The sequence below is a fragment of the Thrips palmi genome, unplaced genomic scaffold (genome assembly GCF_012932325.1).
Source record: "Thrips palmi isolate BJ-2018 unplaced genomic scaffold, TpBJ-2018v1 HiC_scaffold_7, whole genome shotgun sequence".
NCBI classification, from domain to species: Eukaryota; Metazoa; Arthropoda; class Insecta; order Thysanoptera; family Thripidae; genus Thrips; species Thrips palmi.
This window is the reverse complement of record NW_023144634.1, coordinates 9,380,735-9,399,593: the sequence shown is the minus strand read 5'-3', so window position 1 is coordinate 9,399,593 and position 18,859 is coordinate 9,380,735. Positions and strand designations below refer to the sequence as shown.

General features: G+C 61.5%; 1 protein-coding gene across 1 annotated transcript in view; it reads left to right on the top strand.

Moving 5' to 3' along the window:
- Positions 1 to 18,859, top strand: part of LOC117652466 (exostosin-1) — a 107,109-nt gene that overhangs the window by 83,509 nt on the left and 4,741 nt on the right. Inside the window, exon 3 of the mRNA XM_034397411.1 lies at positions 15,237 to 15,438. Coding sequence (XP_034253302.1) covers positions 15,237 to 15,438 — 202 coding nt within the window. The remainder of the gene's footprint in view (positions 1 to 15,236; positions 15,439 to 18,859) is intronic.

Here is an 18,859-nt window from a genome sequence, read left to right as displayed (position 1 = left end):
CCTGTGTTTTCCTTGTTGCAGGTGATGACAGATTCCAGCGAGGCCGTCAGAGAGGACGCGCGTTGGTTCGTTTTCCTCTCAGTTCTCGTTTTTCTTTACCTTTCCTTTTTTGCCTTTATTTTATTTCTAATCTTTTTTTTAGAGATACCAAGGTTTGTGGCAGGATATGGAAACCGAATGCGGTGGCGTGGCGGGGCGGAGTGTCGCTCCGCTGCCGTGCCTTTTCCCGCGGCCATTCAAATTTGAATTCCGGCGCTAACGAGTCTCCCTTACTGAAAGGGAGTTTATTTATTTTGACACCCGCCTCGCCTCGCCTCGCGCGGCCGGTCGGACTCGGCGCCGCGCTGGGACGACGGGGACGCGCCGCAGCGCCACTGGGAGCCGAGAGCGGCCTCCCCACCCCGCCCCGCCCCGCCCCCGGAGCCTCTGGTCATCCCACGGGCGACCAGTCCCGTCTCTCTCCGCATCTGTTCCTCCCCGTCGCACCCCCGGCGTCCCCCCGGCGTCCCCCCGGCGTCGCGGCCAAGCAGCGCGCCCTCCCTTTGGCAGCCTAATGGTATTTGGTAACGCCACGGCAGTGCTGCCAATCTAGCCGCCTCCCTCCCGGGGAGTCCCTGGCCGCAGTGGCCACGACGCCCCGCCCCGCTTCGTGGCGCCTCGGTTGGCATTCTTGTCGTCATTTCCTTATTATTGCCCTGTTTGCCCCGAGCAAAGCTGCAACCTTTCTGCTGGCCGCGAGCTGCGGGCGGGGTGGGGCGAGGCGGGGCGGGGCGGGGCGGGGCGGGGTGGGGCGGGGTGGGGCCCGCGATGGAGAACGAAGATTAAAATTTAGGAAGTGGGAGGAGGGGGCCGCCGGCGGGGGTGTTCCACTTGTACTCCCACGCTACCCGCTTGCCCGCTCGCGCTCGCCCCGCCGCCGAAAGTACTACCCGCGAGTGAAGCAGCAAGAGTTGGCGTTCGCCGGCTGCAGCAGGGCGGCGGCCCGAGTGCCTCGCGCTGTAATGCAGGTGAAGTAGAGGAACGAACGCGGGGCGAGAAGTATGGCCGGGCGGATTGAATGAGGGCCACCTCGGCGTTGGCGGACGTCGACCTGGCGCGCTTCTCCTTCTACGAGACACCCCCCCCCTCCCCCCATTCGGATTGGAACCGCTTCCCCCCTTATTGGCACGCCAATCAAAAGAATATCGAGGTTGCCCCATCCGTCACCCCGCTCGCCCGGCCCGCCGCGCCCCTGTACTGCCGGGGCTATAGACCGCCCGCCCCCACCTTGGGGCCTGGGCCTGGCCCGGCCCTGGCTGGAGTCTCGCAAGCGGAGCGCACCGAGTTCTCTCATATTGCAAAGACTTTGGGGGGAAATCTCAGTTACAAGGTTTGTTTTTTGTGAAGGTCATTGAAGTTTTTTTCCGATGACAAGTTCCGCCTGCTACGTAGCGCCGCCACCCCGGGCCGAAACTTGCGATTTTCGATCCCTAGTTGGCATGCATGGGCTTTGCTAAGCGGCTTTCGGGGCCAAACTGTCACGGGCCCGCGGCTCGGCACGGCGCGGCAGGGCGTGGCACGGCACGGCCGCGTCCGAGAGTCTCATTGGCACGCCGCGCCCCGCCACGCCCTGTCGCTCGGCGGCGCCCCGCCAAAGGACTCGACCCTCGCGCTTGGCCGCCCAGCACGCACCAGAAAAGGCTGTGACTGGACGCGCGCGCGCGCGTGTGTGTGTGTGCGTGTGCTTGTATTTACAGCACAGTGTCCGCGCACACGCCCTCGCTTGGCTTGGCGCGGAGCCGCGCGGCCCGGACAAGGTGTGTAGGGTGAGCATGCCCCGGGGGTCGACAGGCGACAGCCTCGGCCTCCTCTGCGGGGCGGCGGGGCGGCGGGGGCCCTGGGCCGTGCCCTGGGTGTACATGTCTCCACACTTAAGCCTACTCGCATGGCGAGCGCGCTGCCGCCCTGCGGTACCTCCCCCCCTCCCACTAGAAGCCATCCGAGCAAGGATCGTGCCAAAATTGTGTGAAACAGAGCCGCCTGCCGCCGGGGTCGGACTGTGATAACAGATAACCGCACCTATCCCAGCCCTGGCTTCCCACCCCGCCCCCTGTCTTTAGCACGCGACACACTGTTAAACAGCTCAAGACTTTGGCAGCGTGCGATGAGTGTCTTTGCGGAATTTTGTCCTCGGAATTTTACCATCCAGATGGAAACTGGCTTCACTCCTGAAAAGTGGGAGTGCGGTCAAAGTGACGAGCCCGACGCAGACAGACAGACAGACAGACAGACAGGTGACGTGGGTGGGAAAGCGGGCCTGTTTATCATTTTGTGTTGTTTGGGTTCGTGCTTGATGAGGCACATTGCTTTTGGCCCGGCCGGAGTGAATGCTGTGAATGTAAATCTAAATATGGCGGGGCTGGCGGGCGAGCGCGCGCGCGGCTGGTAGCAGGCCGTGCAGTGGTTCGTTCAAACGTGTGGTCGCATTACCTAGCAGCGGCAGCAAAAAAAGGCAACAACCGCTATTTTTAAACAAAAATAAAATAAATTGTAAACGTGGAAAAAATTCTCCTGTTTTACGTTTTAATTTTCCTTTCTCGGCCGTTAAGGCGATAAGGCAGGGCGGCTGGCCTGGCGGATCTCGATGTGTTTAGGAGCAATTTTCGGAGGGCCGGCCGCGCGGGCAGCGCAGCGCGTAAGCCGCGCGCTTGCATATTCAATGGCTCGGCCGTTTCGGTTCGCCCGCAAAGTGGAAACTGGGGGAACGCACTGCACGCGTCATTTTGCGGTGCAGCTGCCAGAGCTGGCACACCGTATCGCCAGTCATTTCGGCCAGGCAGGCCAGGGAAACGCCGACACGTCTTTAATTGCCCATCATTTGCATAGTGAGTTGGGGGCGCCCGCGTTATGTACTCTTGTTGTTGTTGCTTTTGGTGTTGGGGTAGTCGTGCCGAGAGTCCCTAGGCCTGCCCGCCACGGCGCCACGGCACTGGTAATGTACTTGTCTTCGGGGACCTGTCGCCCGGCCCCGCGGGCCCAGCAGGCCCTGCAGGATCGCAAGAAGCAGAGTGGCGGCGACAAAAACGGTGCCGGAGAAACAACAACAACAAGGGCGGCGACCGGAAAGGCCGAGGCGGGCCGAGGCGCCAAGCGGGGGGCCGGTCTGACTCGGCCTCCCTCCCCTTCTCCTTCATCACCGACCGAGGGCCCCGAAAAAGCGGCGGCGTGCCATAAGGTGCGTCCTGGCCCTGGCGGCGCGCTCCGTTTCGGACGTGGCTCTCGCCGCTCTGTCTCTCTCGCACCCGCGGGGGCGTTCCTAGGGGTGAGAGAGAGAGAGAGAGAGAGAGAGAGAGAGAGAGAGAGAGAGAGAGAGAGAGAGAGAGAGAGAGAGAGAGAGAGAGAGAGAGAGAGAGAGAGAGAGAGAGAGGGACAAGAGCGACTCCGCTGACCCACTCGGCAGTGTTTCACATTGGCATGCGGGCTTACCCTTTCCCCCTTCCCTTTTTTTCCAGGTTTCGTTTTTCGTGTTGTTTTGTTTTTTGTTTTCATTTCCGAGACCGTTTTACTCTCGCAAGATGATCCCGATAATGTATTCGTCAGCAAAGCCAGCTGCAGGCCAAACACGCTTCGAATATTAATCGGCGCCGCATAATCACTGGCCGCTCGGCCGCTCGTCTCCGCGACCTCCGCGTTTTGCGTTTCGTCGCCGTGACGACGCGGCAGTGTGGCGGACCACGTCCTGGGGAACGGGGACAGCGGACTGATACAGAAGACGACTCTCGGAATGAGTCTGCTGCTTGTTTTAGGCCTCGCGACGCCGCAGCAAGGGAAGTAATAAAGGTGGCCAATCTCATCGAGTCCTTTGTGGCGGCGCTGCAGCAAGCGCACCCTGCGACATCCGTCGCCATGGCGCCTGCGCCTGCAGGCTGGCCAAGAAGACGAAGAGAGGCCTGTGTCAACGCCGCGACGCCGTGTGTACGTGTACGGCTACCACCGCCACATCTGTACTCTAAGCGCGCTTGTGTGTGTGTGTGTGTGTGTGTGTGTGTGTGTGACAAAGCCGACGTGGCGCATCCCCCACCCCCTCCCCGCCCCAATTAATATTCACCTGTGTCTCTGAGCTATGGCCGACTCCGCAAACTTTCCCCGCGCGTTAATTTGGCATCGATATGCTAATGCCGCTCCAACACAACTCTCTCCCTCTCTCTTTCTCTCTCTCTGCCTGCCGTTGCCGGTGTCACCTCTCTCTTTCTTTCGACGGCCCAAGGTGAAGGCCGGCGCGCCAAGGTCGGGATGGGCGTCAGTCGCTCGGATAAGCCGCCTGGGGGGCGGGGCCGCGGGGGCCGCGGGGGCCAATGAGCGTGTGCGTGTGGCCCGGCCCGGCCCGGCCCTGCTAGGCCCAGGGCTGGCATAGGCGCCAAGAGTTATGGCGCCGGGAACATCCCCCGGGCCCGCGCCACCTCGCCCATGGCCCCGGCACCGCGGCCCCGCCGCAAGCCCGCGCGCACCGCCGCCACCGCGCCCTCGAGGACCTCGAATTCATCACCTTGCATGGAGGGCGTCGGATTCCGCTGCACTTTGACGGGGCCGACTCGGCTGTGCTTGACGTGCAGCCTTGCCGCGCCGCGCCCGAATGTATCACACAGACTCCTGGCCTTTGGCCCTGGCCGCCCTGGCCCTTGCCCCCGCTTGCCCCGTGCCCCAGACCTGCCCTTCACAATTTCACGTGCCGGGCTGCCGGCCCCAGCCATGCTAGTTCTCAACTCCCAGCCCGAGCCCTCCGACTCGTTGCGAGCCCCCCGAGGCCCTCGGCCGCCCTCGGCCGGCTGTAGGAGGGAAGGGAGGGGGGGGGGGGGGGGGGGGGGGGGCAGGTGCGTGGCCCTCCCACTTGGCAACTTGTTCCGCGCCGCTACATGTGTTATTTGTGCGATCTGATGAGAGGTTGGGCGTCCATCCTTGTCGGTCCCTGGGGCTCGCCGTGTTTTTATCTGGCTGGATAATCATGCCGTGCCGAGTTCCCCCTCCCCCCCCCTCGCGAGTCTCATCCCCCACTATCCCCCCCTCCCCCGCCTCGGCTGTCGCGACGCGCGGTGACCCTCGTTTACCTACTCAGGGGGAGAAAGTGTTTTCCCGAGTTTCCATGAAGTAATACGAGTTTCAGGGGAACTGCCACATCTGTCTGCCAGCCGTGGCGGGGGGGGGGGGGGGGGGGCGAGCGCAGCGCGCCGCGGTTTGTTTCCTTGTCCGTGAGTTGGAGATAACTGCGAGGACGGCGCGGCTTGCGCGGCCCTCGGCGTCGCGGCGTCTTCAACTTGAAGCCCTGCTTGGCCCCGGCCACGGCCCCGGCCGGCCCTGCTGCAGCTGCCGCTTCCCGGCCGCCGCCACTTCGTGCCACTTCGTGCCACTTTGCAAGAAGAGCAACTTCTCAAAAAGTCAGCCCCCATTCGGCGCGCTCCCTCCTCCGCCGCCGCGTTCCGCCCCCTCCCCTCCCCCGCCACACCGCGTCCGGGTGACTGATTTTTACAGCGCCGTGGCCGTGCGGCCGTGCGGCTGGGCAGGTCCAGACCGTCCAGACGGACGCACTGGCCGTCGGTACTTGTGGCTCCGACGATGGCCGCGCCTTCCGGAACAGCCTCAAATAAATTATGCCCTTCGCTTTCGCGGCTCATAAATATATTTTTTTGCCCCGTTGGTACACTTGTGGCAGGTGGGCCGGTGGGCGGGCCGTCCCGGATGACGTGCCGAGGAGGCCGACATCGGCGTGGTCCTGGCGGGGTTCATCGCGGTGCAAAAACGGAGCCCTGGGCCTCCCCCCCCCTTTCCTTGCCACTTCTGGCTTAGCGAATAAATGGTGCCCGGAGGGCCTAACTACATAGCGCGTCTAGCAGTCTCGCACGGCCGCGCGGCCCGGCGTGGGGCCCGGCGTGCGGGAGGTGCACGCCGACCCCCTGGAGGCCGGCGGGCCGGCGGGGCCTCGAGCGAGGCTAGGGGGCTCGCCCCCCATTATTTTCCCACGCGTTCACCCGCCCTGTTTTGGCAAAGCGCCCTGCCCGCCCTGCCCCCGCAGCGACGGCGGCCCGGCCTCTGTCTGCCAGTGGGGTAGCACGGCCAGCAGGGCCAGCAGGCCGGAGGCAGAAACAGTTGTCAAAGTTGGAGGCGTTTGCCGCAGTTTGGTCCTCGCGCTGCGCTGCTGGAACTGTCTTGGGGTGGATAAAATAAGGCAGGGTGTGACTTATGCATGGACCTGCTGCAGCCTTTCGCACTGTGAGAAAAAAAAACTTTTTCGCCCCTTATTAGCTTCAGCTTTGTTGACTGTCGTGTCCTTGTCGGTGCGACATCACCAAGGACATCAAACACACTTTTCCAGTCAATGCGATTGACCTTTTCTTACTGTATCCCCTCCTTGTCATGGTGGCGACATTTGCCGCGAATTATCCACTCCTCTCGGAATGACAAATGTAATGCGGTGCTGCTGGCCGAGCCGGGCCTGCCCTCGGACCCTCTGCACCCTTTGCCCGCCTCGAGGACGAAGGACGAAGGACCAAGGGTCCGGTGCCGGCCAGCCGTCCCTTCGTCGCCCTTTATCTGCTCGCCACGAAAAACTACAAGCTTCGGCCGCTTTGGCGCTTTCGCCACTGGGGGCGCTAGCGTCGCCGCATTAGCGGATTAGCAGTGGACCCGCAGTGTAATGGATGGCTGCACTGCGCTGCACCGCCCCTCCCTGTTTCGCCGCCCTTTTTACCCGCCTTTTTTTTGCTGTTTTCCCTTCATTTTGATCTTTTTTTTTGGCATTTGTCGCGTCTAACAATGAACCGTTTCCTGGGCGATAACGCGATAACGCACTGCGCGGCGTGCAGGCCGGGCCAGGCACCGCAGCCACGGCGCCAGGCTCTCCCGTTTGCTCTCGTTTTGCGCAGCGTCGTTCGCTTGTCCGTCGCGGTCCGTCGTCCGCATCGCTGTTTTACAAAAGCCACTTTTTCGCTTTTGTTTTGTTTTTCGCTGCCCTGGAGGATGGAGCTCATAACCGTTTGGCGTCGCAGCGTGGCCAGCACAGCGGCCAGTGATGGGCATTTGCCGATACAGCTGGCCGCCACGCGCCAGTGTCCCTCCTCTCTTTTTAATTTCGTTACTGGCTTCGTTTTTCATTCGCCCTCTCTCTCCCTCTTCTCTGCGGTCAAACGTCGAGGCGGGAAAAGCATCAATCTTGTGAATAGCCTCGGCTCAATATGTCAATGATGGCCTCCGTGTCACGCACGTCAATTGCCCTTTCTCTTTTTGTTGTTTTAATCGTTTTTTTTTTTTGCTGAAGGTGGACGGCATGGCGCGCGCAGCCCGGCAGGCCCTAGATTAACTCGGCATTACCCGGGGCTGGTCTAGCGCAGCCTGATTCCGATCGCTCTGTCTCTCCCGCACTCGCGGGGCGTTGCGCACGGTTCCGCGGGGGTGCGAGAGAGACAGAGCGCTGCACGCCCTGCATGGCGCTGAAGTGAGCCATCGGCGCCGCTTTTTCGTGGCGCGCCAATTTGGTCCGCTAATCCTGTTTCCGGCGTCGCATTATGGGCGCGTCTGCCGCCGAGCCCGAACACCGCTTCGTCGCTCCGTCTCTCTCGCACCCCTACGGAGCGCCCCGTGAGTGCGAGAGAGACGGAGCGCGGCGTGGAGCCTGCAGGCAGGCGGCGGTGCCTGACGGCGCCTGGCGGTGCCTTTGCTGCACAGTTGATGGCCCGGTCCGCCGGTTAGGTCCTCAAAGCGCCGCCCGCTATTAGGCCATGAAAGAGTGATGATTGGGGATTCGAGTTTAACGAGATTATCGCCCCTTTGTATAATGCAGAGGCCGAGGGGGGGGGCGACCTGGAGGGAGGAAGGCGCGCTCTGGTCGCTACCGGAGTGTGCACTAATTTACTATAACAATCAACTGGCAACCCAATGGGAATACCTTCTTTTCTACATATTTTTACAATCTTTGAGCTAAAGTCAGTTTGATTTAAAAGAAAAACTCAATAAAATAATCTTTAACGGACTCTGAATGCAGTTTGATTATGATTACAAACTATCGGAAGCCTCTCTCTCTCCTCCCACGCGACGTGCATAGGTGCGTCCGCGGCCGACAAGCGAGAAATGATTTGCGGAGTTGTCATTGGTGGCGAGGCGAGTCAACTCTCCCTCCCCCCCCCCTCCCGAAAAGTTTAGCCGGCCCATCTCACCGCGACTCGCATCCTCTCGCCATCTCCGTTCCGGGACATCATTCAAATTCTCGCGCTTTATTTTCACATTCTACTTTTCCGCCGTCTCGAGCAATGAATTCCGCAGCCGGCCGCCGCGGTCCGGGCTGAGTCGCCGCCCTCGCCGCCGGGGCTTGAATAGTTTGCCGAGTCTGTGCGACGGACGGACGGACAGTTTAGTTCCTAAAATGCTTTTTATGGGGGATTTGGATTGACAACTATAAGGACGATGTAGGGCTTGCATTTGTGTTGTTACAGTGAGCATGCTTTTTTTTTCATGCTTGTTGATGTGTCTTTATTAGTAATGTTGCGTGCAGTTTTTACATTGGCCAACCGACAGACAGACAGACAGACAGACAGACAGACAGACAGACAGACGGTGGGGTGGACACGTGGCGCCAGGCTGCGCTGAGCGCTCCTTGGGATCCTGTGTGAATATTGACAGTATTTGCGGTAAATGGAGGCCGGCCGCGCTGTCAGTCACGACATGCATTATGCACTCGCAGACCTGCGGTCGGATGAAGAGAGAGGGCCGAGAGAGGGAGGGGAGGGAGGGAGAGAGGACCACGGCGAAGCGAAACGACTGTACGGAATGTGTTGCACGTCGTTATTCTAGTGGTACTACCCACCCGGGGAGCCTCTTTTTTGCCCTGTCTCCTCGCTGTGTGTGTGTGTGTGTGTGTGGACACGCGGTGGTTCGTTCGGCACAAGACGTAAAGGGAACAACCAATACAGGGTCGTGAAAGTGGTTCTGATTGGGGCAGCAAGAGAGGGGGGTGGATGGGGAGGAAAAGGATGGAAAAAGGAGCTGACTAGACGGCTGTCCGTAAAGAGAAAAACGAGGGGAAAAAATGAAAAAAAAAACGGACAGCCTGTCACGGCGGGTGAGGCGATCAGTGCCGGTTTGGCGACGTTCGAGCCGAGTGGCCGGGCGGCCGAGCGGCCCGAGTGCAGTGTAGGCCATAAATGTCGACACGGTTTCTGGACGGTCCCCCCGGGGCGTCCGGCCGCGGCACGGTAGTTGCTCCGGGAGAGCTCCATGGAGAGTGTCATCTTGTCCCGCGCTTTGACCCACACGCCACGCTTGCCGCCAAAAAAAAACAGTTGGACCGTCCGCTAAAATTTGTAGGTGACATATTTTTTTCTCGCTGATTTTATTTTTTAAAGCGAAGCAAGGGTGACGGCGGAGGTGTCTTCCATCAGGCTTGATTGCGGGCGGCCGTAGAGAAATGTGGAGCGCTGCTGCATCTTTTGTTGTTGTTGTTTTTTTTTTTCGAAAAGAATAACAATGTCCTTTCCCGTCTTTGTTTGGGGGCTGAAGGGGTGATGGTGGTGCCGCCTCGTCCGAGCCTCGTCGCCTCGGTGTGGCTAGGCAGGGTCGGCCGGGCCGGACGGTCCGGAGCTTCACCGACAGGCCAGCCTAGCCGTCAACGGCGACCAGTGCCGGCGGCCAGTGCCGGTGGAATGGAAGGAATCTTGCATGCCGGCCGGTCGGCCGGTGCATGCAGCGTGTCGCTGTGCCCGCCGCGGCGAGCGGGTCGGCCGAACCTGCAGGGATTCCGTTACGCGGGGCCGCTGTCGCCGCCAGAAGGGGCTCCCGTTGTCAGATGGCCTTGTCAGTGGCCTCGCCGTCCGCAGGGCAGAAGCAAATGGACTGGATGCGGTCCGGCGGCGCGGCGCGGTGGAGCCCCTGCAGTGCGGAGGGTAGGCAGTCCGCGGCGCACCCTCGGCCGCGGGCCGGCCTGCACGCCGGGCGCCATGGCCGTGCCGCCCCTCAACTTCGCCATCTTCCTTCCTCCCTCCTGGCTCGGCCTCCTCCGCCCCCTCTGGTTTACACCGGCATGCATGCAGTCTCAGCCTCCCTCTCTGCCGCCCGGCGTGGCGGCGTCGCGTCGCGGCCTTGGGGACTTATTCTTTCCGACTCAAATATTCAACGCGCTTTGCCTTGCCGGCAGAGCCAGTACACTGGTGCCGCAAAGTGCAGCGGACACACGGACGGACGGGCAAGCGAGACCCCTGCTTCAACCTTCGCCCCACCGTTCTCCATTTCCGCTTCAAAGGGCGCTGCGAGGGCGATGCTTCCCGACGGCCCTTCGCCGCGTCTCCTCTCTGCATCCCTGGACCCCCTTGGCAGTGCCCCGCCGCCCCGGCCCATCTCTGCCCAGAGTTATTATCCGAATCGGGCTTTCGGACTTTTGGCGCGCTTTTCGGCGCTGTTTGTCCTGTCGATACAGAGCCTTGCAGTGCCCCTGCTCTGCAGCCCTTGTTGGCTTAGAACTAACTTGAGTCCTAACACCCGGCCGCTCGGGCCGCCTCGCTTCGCCTCGCCTCGCCGAGCCTTGCTCCATGACTTTGACTTTTGCATCTCTCGGCGCGCCTGGAGAGTAAGCCGTTGTTCCGAGGGCCGCCTCCGAAAAAAAGGCCCGTCCTTCCGTCCGTCAGCCCTCCCCACAGTGCGCCCACACCGGCGGGCTAAGACTCTGGGCGCGTTTTGAGCATCACAGTCGCTAAACAGGACTCGAACCGAACGTGTGACCCCACCAATGGATTGCTCTCCGAATAAGGAATCCATTGGTGGGGTCACACGCCCGGTTCGAGGCCTGTTTAGCGACTCTGGAGCTCAAAACGCGTCTAGAGTTTTGGCCGCCTCCACCGGTCTTCTGGCCCACTGCGAGGCGGCTGATGTATTGGTGAGTGCGTCGCGGAAGCGTGTGCTGTGTGTCGTGAGTGTGTGCTCTGGGGGACTTGCTCAAGTTGCCTTTGTGTGTCGGATTGGCTGGCGGCTGGCTGGCGGGCTGGCTGCTTGACTGGCGGCACGACAGCCCTCGCTCCTTAGTGGGGCAGGTCAAGCCCCGAGGCCCTGCCTGCCTGCCTGCCTGCCTGCCTGCCTGCCTGCTGGTGGGGGCTACTAAAAACGACGGTGTTTTACTGGGTCAGCCCGCCGCGGCGGCGCGCCGCCAGGGGCCTCGCTGCCTCGCTGCCTCGCCTACCTGGCAGCACAACAACGCCCTGCATCTCTATTGCCATCGAGTGACAAAAAGCCGACCCGGTTCCGGCCCGAGCCAAGCCTGGCTATTATTTAGAAATTTTTGCCGCCGGTCGGAACAAGCCTTCTTAAGGGCACCGGCTGAGGAGTGTGCCGTGGCGTGAGTGAGAATCGAACTCGAAAATGAATTCCACCAACAGAGGAAAGAGCAAAAATTCCTTTAGTGGCCCTCACTGCTCGCTTATTCCGAACATTGCTTTCGTCTCTCTCGCCCCCCTGTAAGTGCGAGAGAGACAGAGCGACGGGGGACTGAGTCCCTGTCGATGCAGTCGGGTCGAGTCGGGCCGTGGAATCTCTGACGGGTCACGCACGTGGCGTCCCCGACGAGTGCCACGACCGTCTAGCCGCTGTCTTGCTGTCTCCGTCGCGGTGACGGTGCCCGGCTAATGCTGGCATGATCGCCGCAGGCGCCCCCCCCCCCTTCTCTCTTTCACCCGTTTGAGGTCACTAAGGCCCAGGCTATTTTGTTTGACCACTTCCCACCCGCGCACTCTTTTCCCCCGCGTTTTTTTAATGACTTTTTTTTCTACTTTGACGTTGTATTCATTTTCGACGTTAATCTCTCTCTTTCTCTCTCGCTCTAACTCGCTCTCCCGCTCGCTCGCTCGCTCCTGAAAAAAGGAAAGGTCGGTGAGTTCGTCGGTCAGAGAAATTTGCATGCGCGTCGCGTGTCCGAGCCGCGCCCCCCCCCCCCCCCCCCCAACTCCCGCCCCCCACGGAACGCCGGCAAATCGCCGAAAAGGGACATTTTATTTGTGCCCCTTTAATCGTATTCAATCTTGGCGAATCTCTCTCTCTCTCTCTCTCCCTCGCTCGGCAGTGCATGCCGGTGACGGTTGTCGCGTGAACACGTTCGCTATATCCATTCCGCCCGGGGCGACTTAGCGCCCGGCCCGCGTTCGCCGATAAGCGCGCGGGAAGGAATGGTTGCATCTACGAACTACTCTTGTGTCCCTTGCCCCCGCCCTGCCCCGCCCTCGCTCTGTCTCTCTCCCTCCCGCTGCCCCGCCCACCCCCCACCCCGCGCGGCACGGTAGTAAACCACGGGAGCCTATACCGCGCCGCATACACACTGCTACTTGTGTGTTCCCACATGCAAATCTGTAAATCACAGAGCGTGGGCTGCAACGGGCCATCCTCCCCCCCCCCCTCCAGCAAGACGGCGCGGGGGTGTAACGGAGTGCCACCCTGCAGGCGCTGGAGGCCCCATTCGTCTTGTCCCGGGCCTGGTCGGGCCTGGTCGGCCGGGCTGGGCGGACCGGTCGCGGGTATGGGTGTTTATGGCGATACACGGGCCTGCCCGGCTGGCTGCGGCTATCGGGCGGGGTCTTAGCAATTGAATTATTCCACTCCGGGGCCGAAAAGCACGGGCCCGCAGTGGGCCAGACGAGGTGGCCAAAACTCTCGACGTGTTGTGAGCTCCAGTGTGGCCAACACGACTCGAATCGAACGTGTGACCCCACCAATGTATTCCTCGTTCGGAGAGCAGTCCATTGGTGGGGTCGCACGTCCGGTTCGAGTCCCATTTAGCGACTCTGGAGCTCAAAACGCGTCTAGAGTTTCGGCCGCCTCCGCCGGTCTTCTGGCCCACTGTGCACCGGCCGCCCCCACCCCTTCCACCGGCCAGTCCTGCGACGCCACACTGTGGCCTATCACGGCTCCATTAGTCTCCCGGGAAGCAATTCCTCGTCGGCCACCAGGACGTCGTCGGGACGCCGTCGGGACGCCCCGACTTCTGACCAGACGCGCAGGCCTGCAGGATTCGGTGTTTGCGCTCGGTGTTGGCGCGCACGCCGCGGCTGTGGCGCCGAATTTGCATTTTGATTGTGCGAAGAAGGAGCGAGGGGAGTGGGAAGGAAGATCAGCAGCAGAGGGAAACAACGCCGAGCTGGCCGGGCCCGGGCCGGCGGGCCGATTCCGAGAGTCGCTCTCTCTCTCTCTCGCACCCACACGGGACGCCCCATGAGCGTGAGAGAGACAGAGCGACCGAGTCTGCGTGGCCGCCGCCGCCCCCGAGCGACGTGGACCAGTTTCTCGCCATTTTTGGCTCCGGCCGCTCTGTCTCTCTCGCACTCTCGGGGCGTCCCGTGAGGGCGTGCGAGAGAGAGAGAGAGAGAGAGAGAGAGAGAGAGAGAGAGAGAGAGAGAGAGAGAGAGAGAGACGGCCGTTCGGCATCGCCCTGGCGTCGCCCTGGCCGCGGGGCTGTAAGCGCCAAGGAGGTAACTCATGCAAGAAATGAGCGCAGCCCTTCTTTTAATGGCGGCGCACCAGAGGCGCCAAGTCCCGGGGACGGCGAGGCGTCTTTGTCACGCTGGCGTCGCGGCGTCGCTGGCCCACCGTGGCCGCAGAGGAGCGAAAATTCGAAAACTCGCGGCTTGGCGTTGCACGGTGGGCCAGAAGGCCGGAGGGCCGCGTGGCGCTCTGTCCTTCCCCCGCGCGGCTTCCCCCGACTGTCCGAACGTTCCGGCCTCGCCGCGTCGCCACTGCCCCGTCGTTGCTGGTTTCAATTAACCGTCTGCCGGCCGCCGGGACGGCCGGGACCTACACTAGCCAGCCTGCACGGCCCGCGGGCTGGGCTGGCCGGGCTGCCTCGATTAAAGGGGCAGTGCAGCGCCGCCAAGTCCAGGCATCGGGTCCTTATTGCGATTCAGATTCAATTAATGGTTAAGTGAAAGAGCTTCTGCCGCCGTGCCGCCCCCGCTCGCCTGCGGCCGCGGCCTCTGTCCGAGGCTTACCTGCATTTCCATAAGCACACGTAGTGTCGGGGAAATTGCGGAGCAGAGCGAGCAGAGCGGACCGCGCCGTGGAAATGGCTGCGAAATGGGAGCCGAGCCGAGCCGAGCCGTGCCGAGCCAGTCGCTGATGAGCCGCGAGGCGAAGAAAGGGTGAAGAAAACCACGGCCGTTACTTGGCACATAAACGCCGAAGAAGAAGAAGAAGAAAACGGCGGGAAATAATTGTGCAGAATACGGTGGACGGAAACGACTGCCGCTAATTTTCTCATTAAAAAACGACCGCAAAAAAATGGCATTTCTTGTTTTGGATTTTAGGAAAAATTAAAAATGTGTATCGACGGAGTTTGGCCGTTTCGTTAGGCTTTTGTTTTTTTCGGGGCGTGGCCATGCCGCGCGGGAATTCGGTTTTTTGTTTTCCTCGGGATTAATTCTTCCCCCGTTGTTTATTCAATTGATTTGCAAAGCAGGCCGGCCGGCTTGGCTCGCTTGGCTCGGCTCGCCCTTTCTCGGCTCTGATTGCAATGCTCGGCCGCTGCTCGGCCCGCTGCTGCACGCCGTCGTGGACAAGTGGCCCGCAGACACGTAAGCGCCGAGAGCGACCCCCACCCCAAAACTTCTTGAATTTGAATAACTTCCTCGAGAACGTGATGCATGGCGCGAGGGACGACTGCAGCATCTTTACGGTGCCGTGCCGGCTGCTGGGGTTATTAAACCGAGGACCCTTGCAGGCAGCCGCTGGCTAGGCGAGGCAGGGCGAGGCGTCCCACCCCATCCCTTCTGGCCGTATTGTGAATCAGTTGGCCGGCGCCAGTTATGGAACCATTTACGTAATGCCCAAGGACCGCCCGGCCCCGCCCCGCCCCGCCACGGCCATTGTTATCGTCGGACCGATTGTGTGGAACCTAAAGCCCCCGCAGGCCGCAGGTCTGAGTAGGGTCCGCGGCGTCCGCGCTGCTTCGCGCTTCGCGGCCGCATCGCAGTGTCGCCGCACTCGATGGCTTTTGGAATGTTTACACTGCACAGTGTGCCAGGAGACCGGTGCAGGCGGTCAAAATCCCAGACGCGTTTTGAGCTCCAGAGTCGCTGAATGGGACTCGAACCGAACGTGTGACCCCACCAATGGATTGCTCTCCGGACGAGGAATCCATTGGTGGGGTCACGCACGCTCGGTTCGAGTCGACGTTGTTAAAGTCATCTTTCATAACATTGTTCTGACAGTGTCTCACTCACGCCGTGGTTGTCTCCTTGTTGCAGATACGACTACGAGGTGCTGCTGCAGAACGCCACCTTCTGCCTGGTGCCGCGCGGCCGCCGCCTCGGCTCCTTCCGCTTCCTGGAGGCCCTGCAGGCCGGCTGCGTGCCCGTGCTGCTGTCCAACAGCTGGGTGCTGCCCTTCGGCGACGTGGTGGACTGGAACCGCGCCGTCGTCTGGGCCGACGAGCGGCTGCTGCTGCAGGTCAGTGGACGAGGTCGCATTTAGATGACAGCTACTTGGGGTTTAAAATGTCGCTCGCTTCTTTTTCGTGTGTTTGTTTTAAGCGAGTGTGAATGGCGCTGTTGACTTGGACAATGATGGTTTCTGGTGGGAAGGGCTCGGTGTGCTGATGGGTGAGGTAATTTGGCAGTGCTGGCGGCGGGGGCGGCTGTGTGTGCCTCTGCGTTTGTGTGGGGCTCTGCTCTAACTTATCCTATTCTCGCTACAAGGGAAGGGAGTCGAGTCGGACCGACCGAGGAGTTGGCTTGTTCGCCGCGTTCTCCGCTGCAGTTGACTCGCAGCACCGCAAGACAGACTACGGGAAGCTCTTACGCAAGCCGCAGACCACTGCTCGCGAGGGCGCAGAAAACGACGTATTATTTGCCGAGTTCGAGACTCGTCGCCTCGGCGAAGAGGTGGAGGAGGGGGGCAAAAAAAACTTCCACGAGCTGCATGATTATCATGCGGCCAATGCGCACAGTGGGCCAGAAGACCGGCGGAGGCGGTCAAACTCCCGGACGCGTTTTGAGCTCCAGAGTCGCTAAATGGGACTCGAACCGAACGTGTGACCCCACCAATGGATTGCTCTCCGAACGAGGAATCCGTTGGGAGGGTCACACGTTCGGTTCGAGTCCTGTTTAGCGTCTCTGGGGCTCGAAACGCGTCTGGAGTTTTGGCCTCCTCCAACGGCCTTCTGGCGCACTGTGCTGCGTTCCCGTTTTTCGGGTAGTGTTGCAGCAGCGGAGCGCGCCAAGCTCTCTGGACTTACCTGGATCATCTTTTAAGGGCCGCGCGGAGTGGCCGCGGACCGTTTTATCGGTGTAGCGGTTTACGGCCGCCATCGGCGCCACCAAGTACGTCGGCCAGTCGGACTCTCCAGATGACATCCCCAGTGACTGGGGCAGGGAATCGGACAAACGACTCGCCCGGCCAAGCCAGCAACAGGTGGCGCCACCGCGTATTGTCGCGGTCAGGGCGAGGCGCGCTCTCTCTCTCTCTCTCTCTTTCTCTCTCTCTCTCTCTCTCTCTCTCTCTCTCTCTCTCTCTCTCTCTCTCTCTCTCTCTCTCTCTCTCTCTCTCTCTCTCTCTCTCTCTCTCTCTCTCTCTCCTCCCTTTTTAGGCGCCTTCGACGCCCTGCCCTAGTTTATACTGCCGGTACACGGTAAAATATATCCGGCTGCTGCAAGTTGGGTAAAACACGGCGATGCGGCGCGATGAATGGCTAGCCTCGCAGCGGGTCCCTCTGTCTTGACTCGCCAATGGAAATTCTCTGCTAGTAAGTTTGGAATAAGTTTGCCGAGTTTCCGTACACAGGTGCTCCGGGAGAGATTTAAAGCTCCGGCAAGTTGGTGTGCGCCGCCCGCCGGGCCCCCCCCCCCCCCTGCGCGTGCGTGGCCCCCCGGGATGATGGACGCGGGTTCAAATACCAGCCCCGGCGTTTATTTTCATCTTTTTTATGCAGGTGACTGCCTCCTTTTGAACCCGCTGCTTTACCCTGCACAGGCAGAAAAAGTTGAGTCGTCTTCCTCCGGTTCAAAAAAAAAATATATACGTACGTTGCCAGGGAGGCTGTAGGATGTGTAACAACTTGATGTCATTGTTAAAGGATGTGGTTTGTTTACAACCTACCGGTGTTTACAATCGGCACGAGAGGTTTCCTTAAAAAGACGCCCCACCGAGAGAGCAATATAAAGGCGGGCGGGCAGGCAGGCAGCGCGGGGTTCCCCGTCGGGCGTGAGATGAAGGCTGATCCTCATGATCAGGCCGGGTGATCCCGCCGGCTGAATCTCCTTGTGTACGCCGCGCACACAGGACTTTCATCAAGTGATTCTTATCTTTCTTCATCCCGGCGTCCCCCTCGCGCCGGCGGGTGCATCATTTGCCGGTACTCGTTGCTGACGCTGCGCGCGCTGGCCGTGTCGAAGCGCTGCGCGTCTCCCTCGCCAAGCGCTACAAAAATGGCAAATCCGAAATTCAGCAATCGCAACGTCAATCCTATCCGAGGACAATGTTTGGGCGTGGTGCACCGCGTCTGGGGGTGCCCGATGAGACAAAGGTCCGCTCCCAGTTGCATTTCATAGTGGAGGGCCGCTCGCCGGACGGCCGGGCTGTGGTCTGCGGGCTGCTATTACTGCTGCATCACAGTTGCGGGGTTCGCTCTGCTTTGGTGTTCGCCGTTCTTGTACCGCGGGTTAACAGTGTGGCTTCGCCCTTCCGGCTCGCCCCGCCCCCTATCGGTCGCCCGGATAGTTACGCAGCCCTCAGCGGCGGCGACGCGGTGCCTGGGCTGGCTGCCTTGGTCGGCAGATGTCACGGACACCCGGCCCTCCCCGCCCACGCGGCTGCCGCGGCTGGAACATCGCAAGAGACCCGCCACTGTATCAGAACCAAACCGGGGAGGGACGGTCGCGGTCGGGTCGGGAGGCACGCCCGGAGCGTGTCGGCGTTTTGCTCAGCTCCAGCCCCGTCCGGGATTTCGACCGCCTCCACCGGTCTTCTGGCCCACTGCGCGCGCGTCGCAGCGGCGAAGGGAGGGGCGGTTACACAACCCTGCCGGCCGACTCCGCGTGTCTCTGTCGCACTCGCGCCCCGTGCGAGCGCGAGAGAGACGGTGCGTGCGTGGCAGGTGGCGTGCCCCGCGGCTATGCGTGGCGGCGCACAGTGACGCGGCCAGTGGCGTAGCCATGCTGCGCCCCGCGCCCCTTAGCGGCTCGCCGGGTCACTTAGCGGCGTGATATGTTAACAGCGCCGCTCGCTCGCGGCCGATAAGCGCCGTACTTCCGCGCGGGGTGGGGGAGGGGCGCGGCGCGGTCTATATTCATCGTGGATGTCCTCGGCTTGGAGTCCGACTCGCGTTCGGAGAGGCTGTCCTACGGTGTGCCTCCACGGGACCGCACCGGACGCCCCATGAGTGCGAGCGAGACAGAGCGACAGGTCGTAGAGCGAGCCCGCTGTGCCCGCTGCCCGCGGCTAGACTCTTTGCTCATTTGGTTTGACGGGTCGCGGATGACGGCATGCAGGGCCGGGCGGGCTTGGCCAGCCAGGCTTCGAGTGGAGGGGGCGGCAGCCGGCCTGCCGGCCTGCCCCGCGAGGTCGAGGAAGTAACACAATAATTGTCAGCTGTCACGCGAAGTGGAGGGGGCAGGTCGTGTCCGGCCGTCACACTCGTCACGCCACGTCACGCCGCGACACGCTTCGGCACGCGGCCGCCGTTGTTGGCTTGGTCGGTCGGCCCGCGCGCCCCGCAGCCGACTGGTTCCGCGAGTCGTCGCTCTGTCTCTCTCGCACCTCTACGGGACGCCCCATGAGTGCGAGGGAGACAGAGCGGAATGAGTCCGCAGGCCGCAGGTGTGCTGCTGGGCGTGACGCGGAACGTCTGTCTCTCTCGCGCACTCGCGGGGCC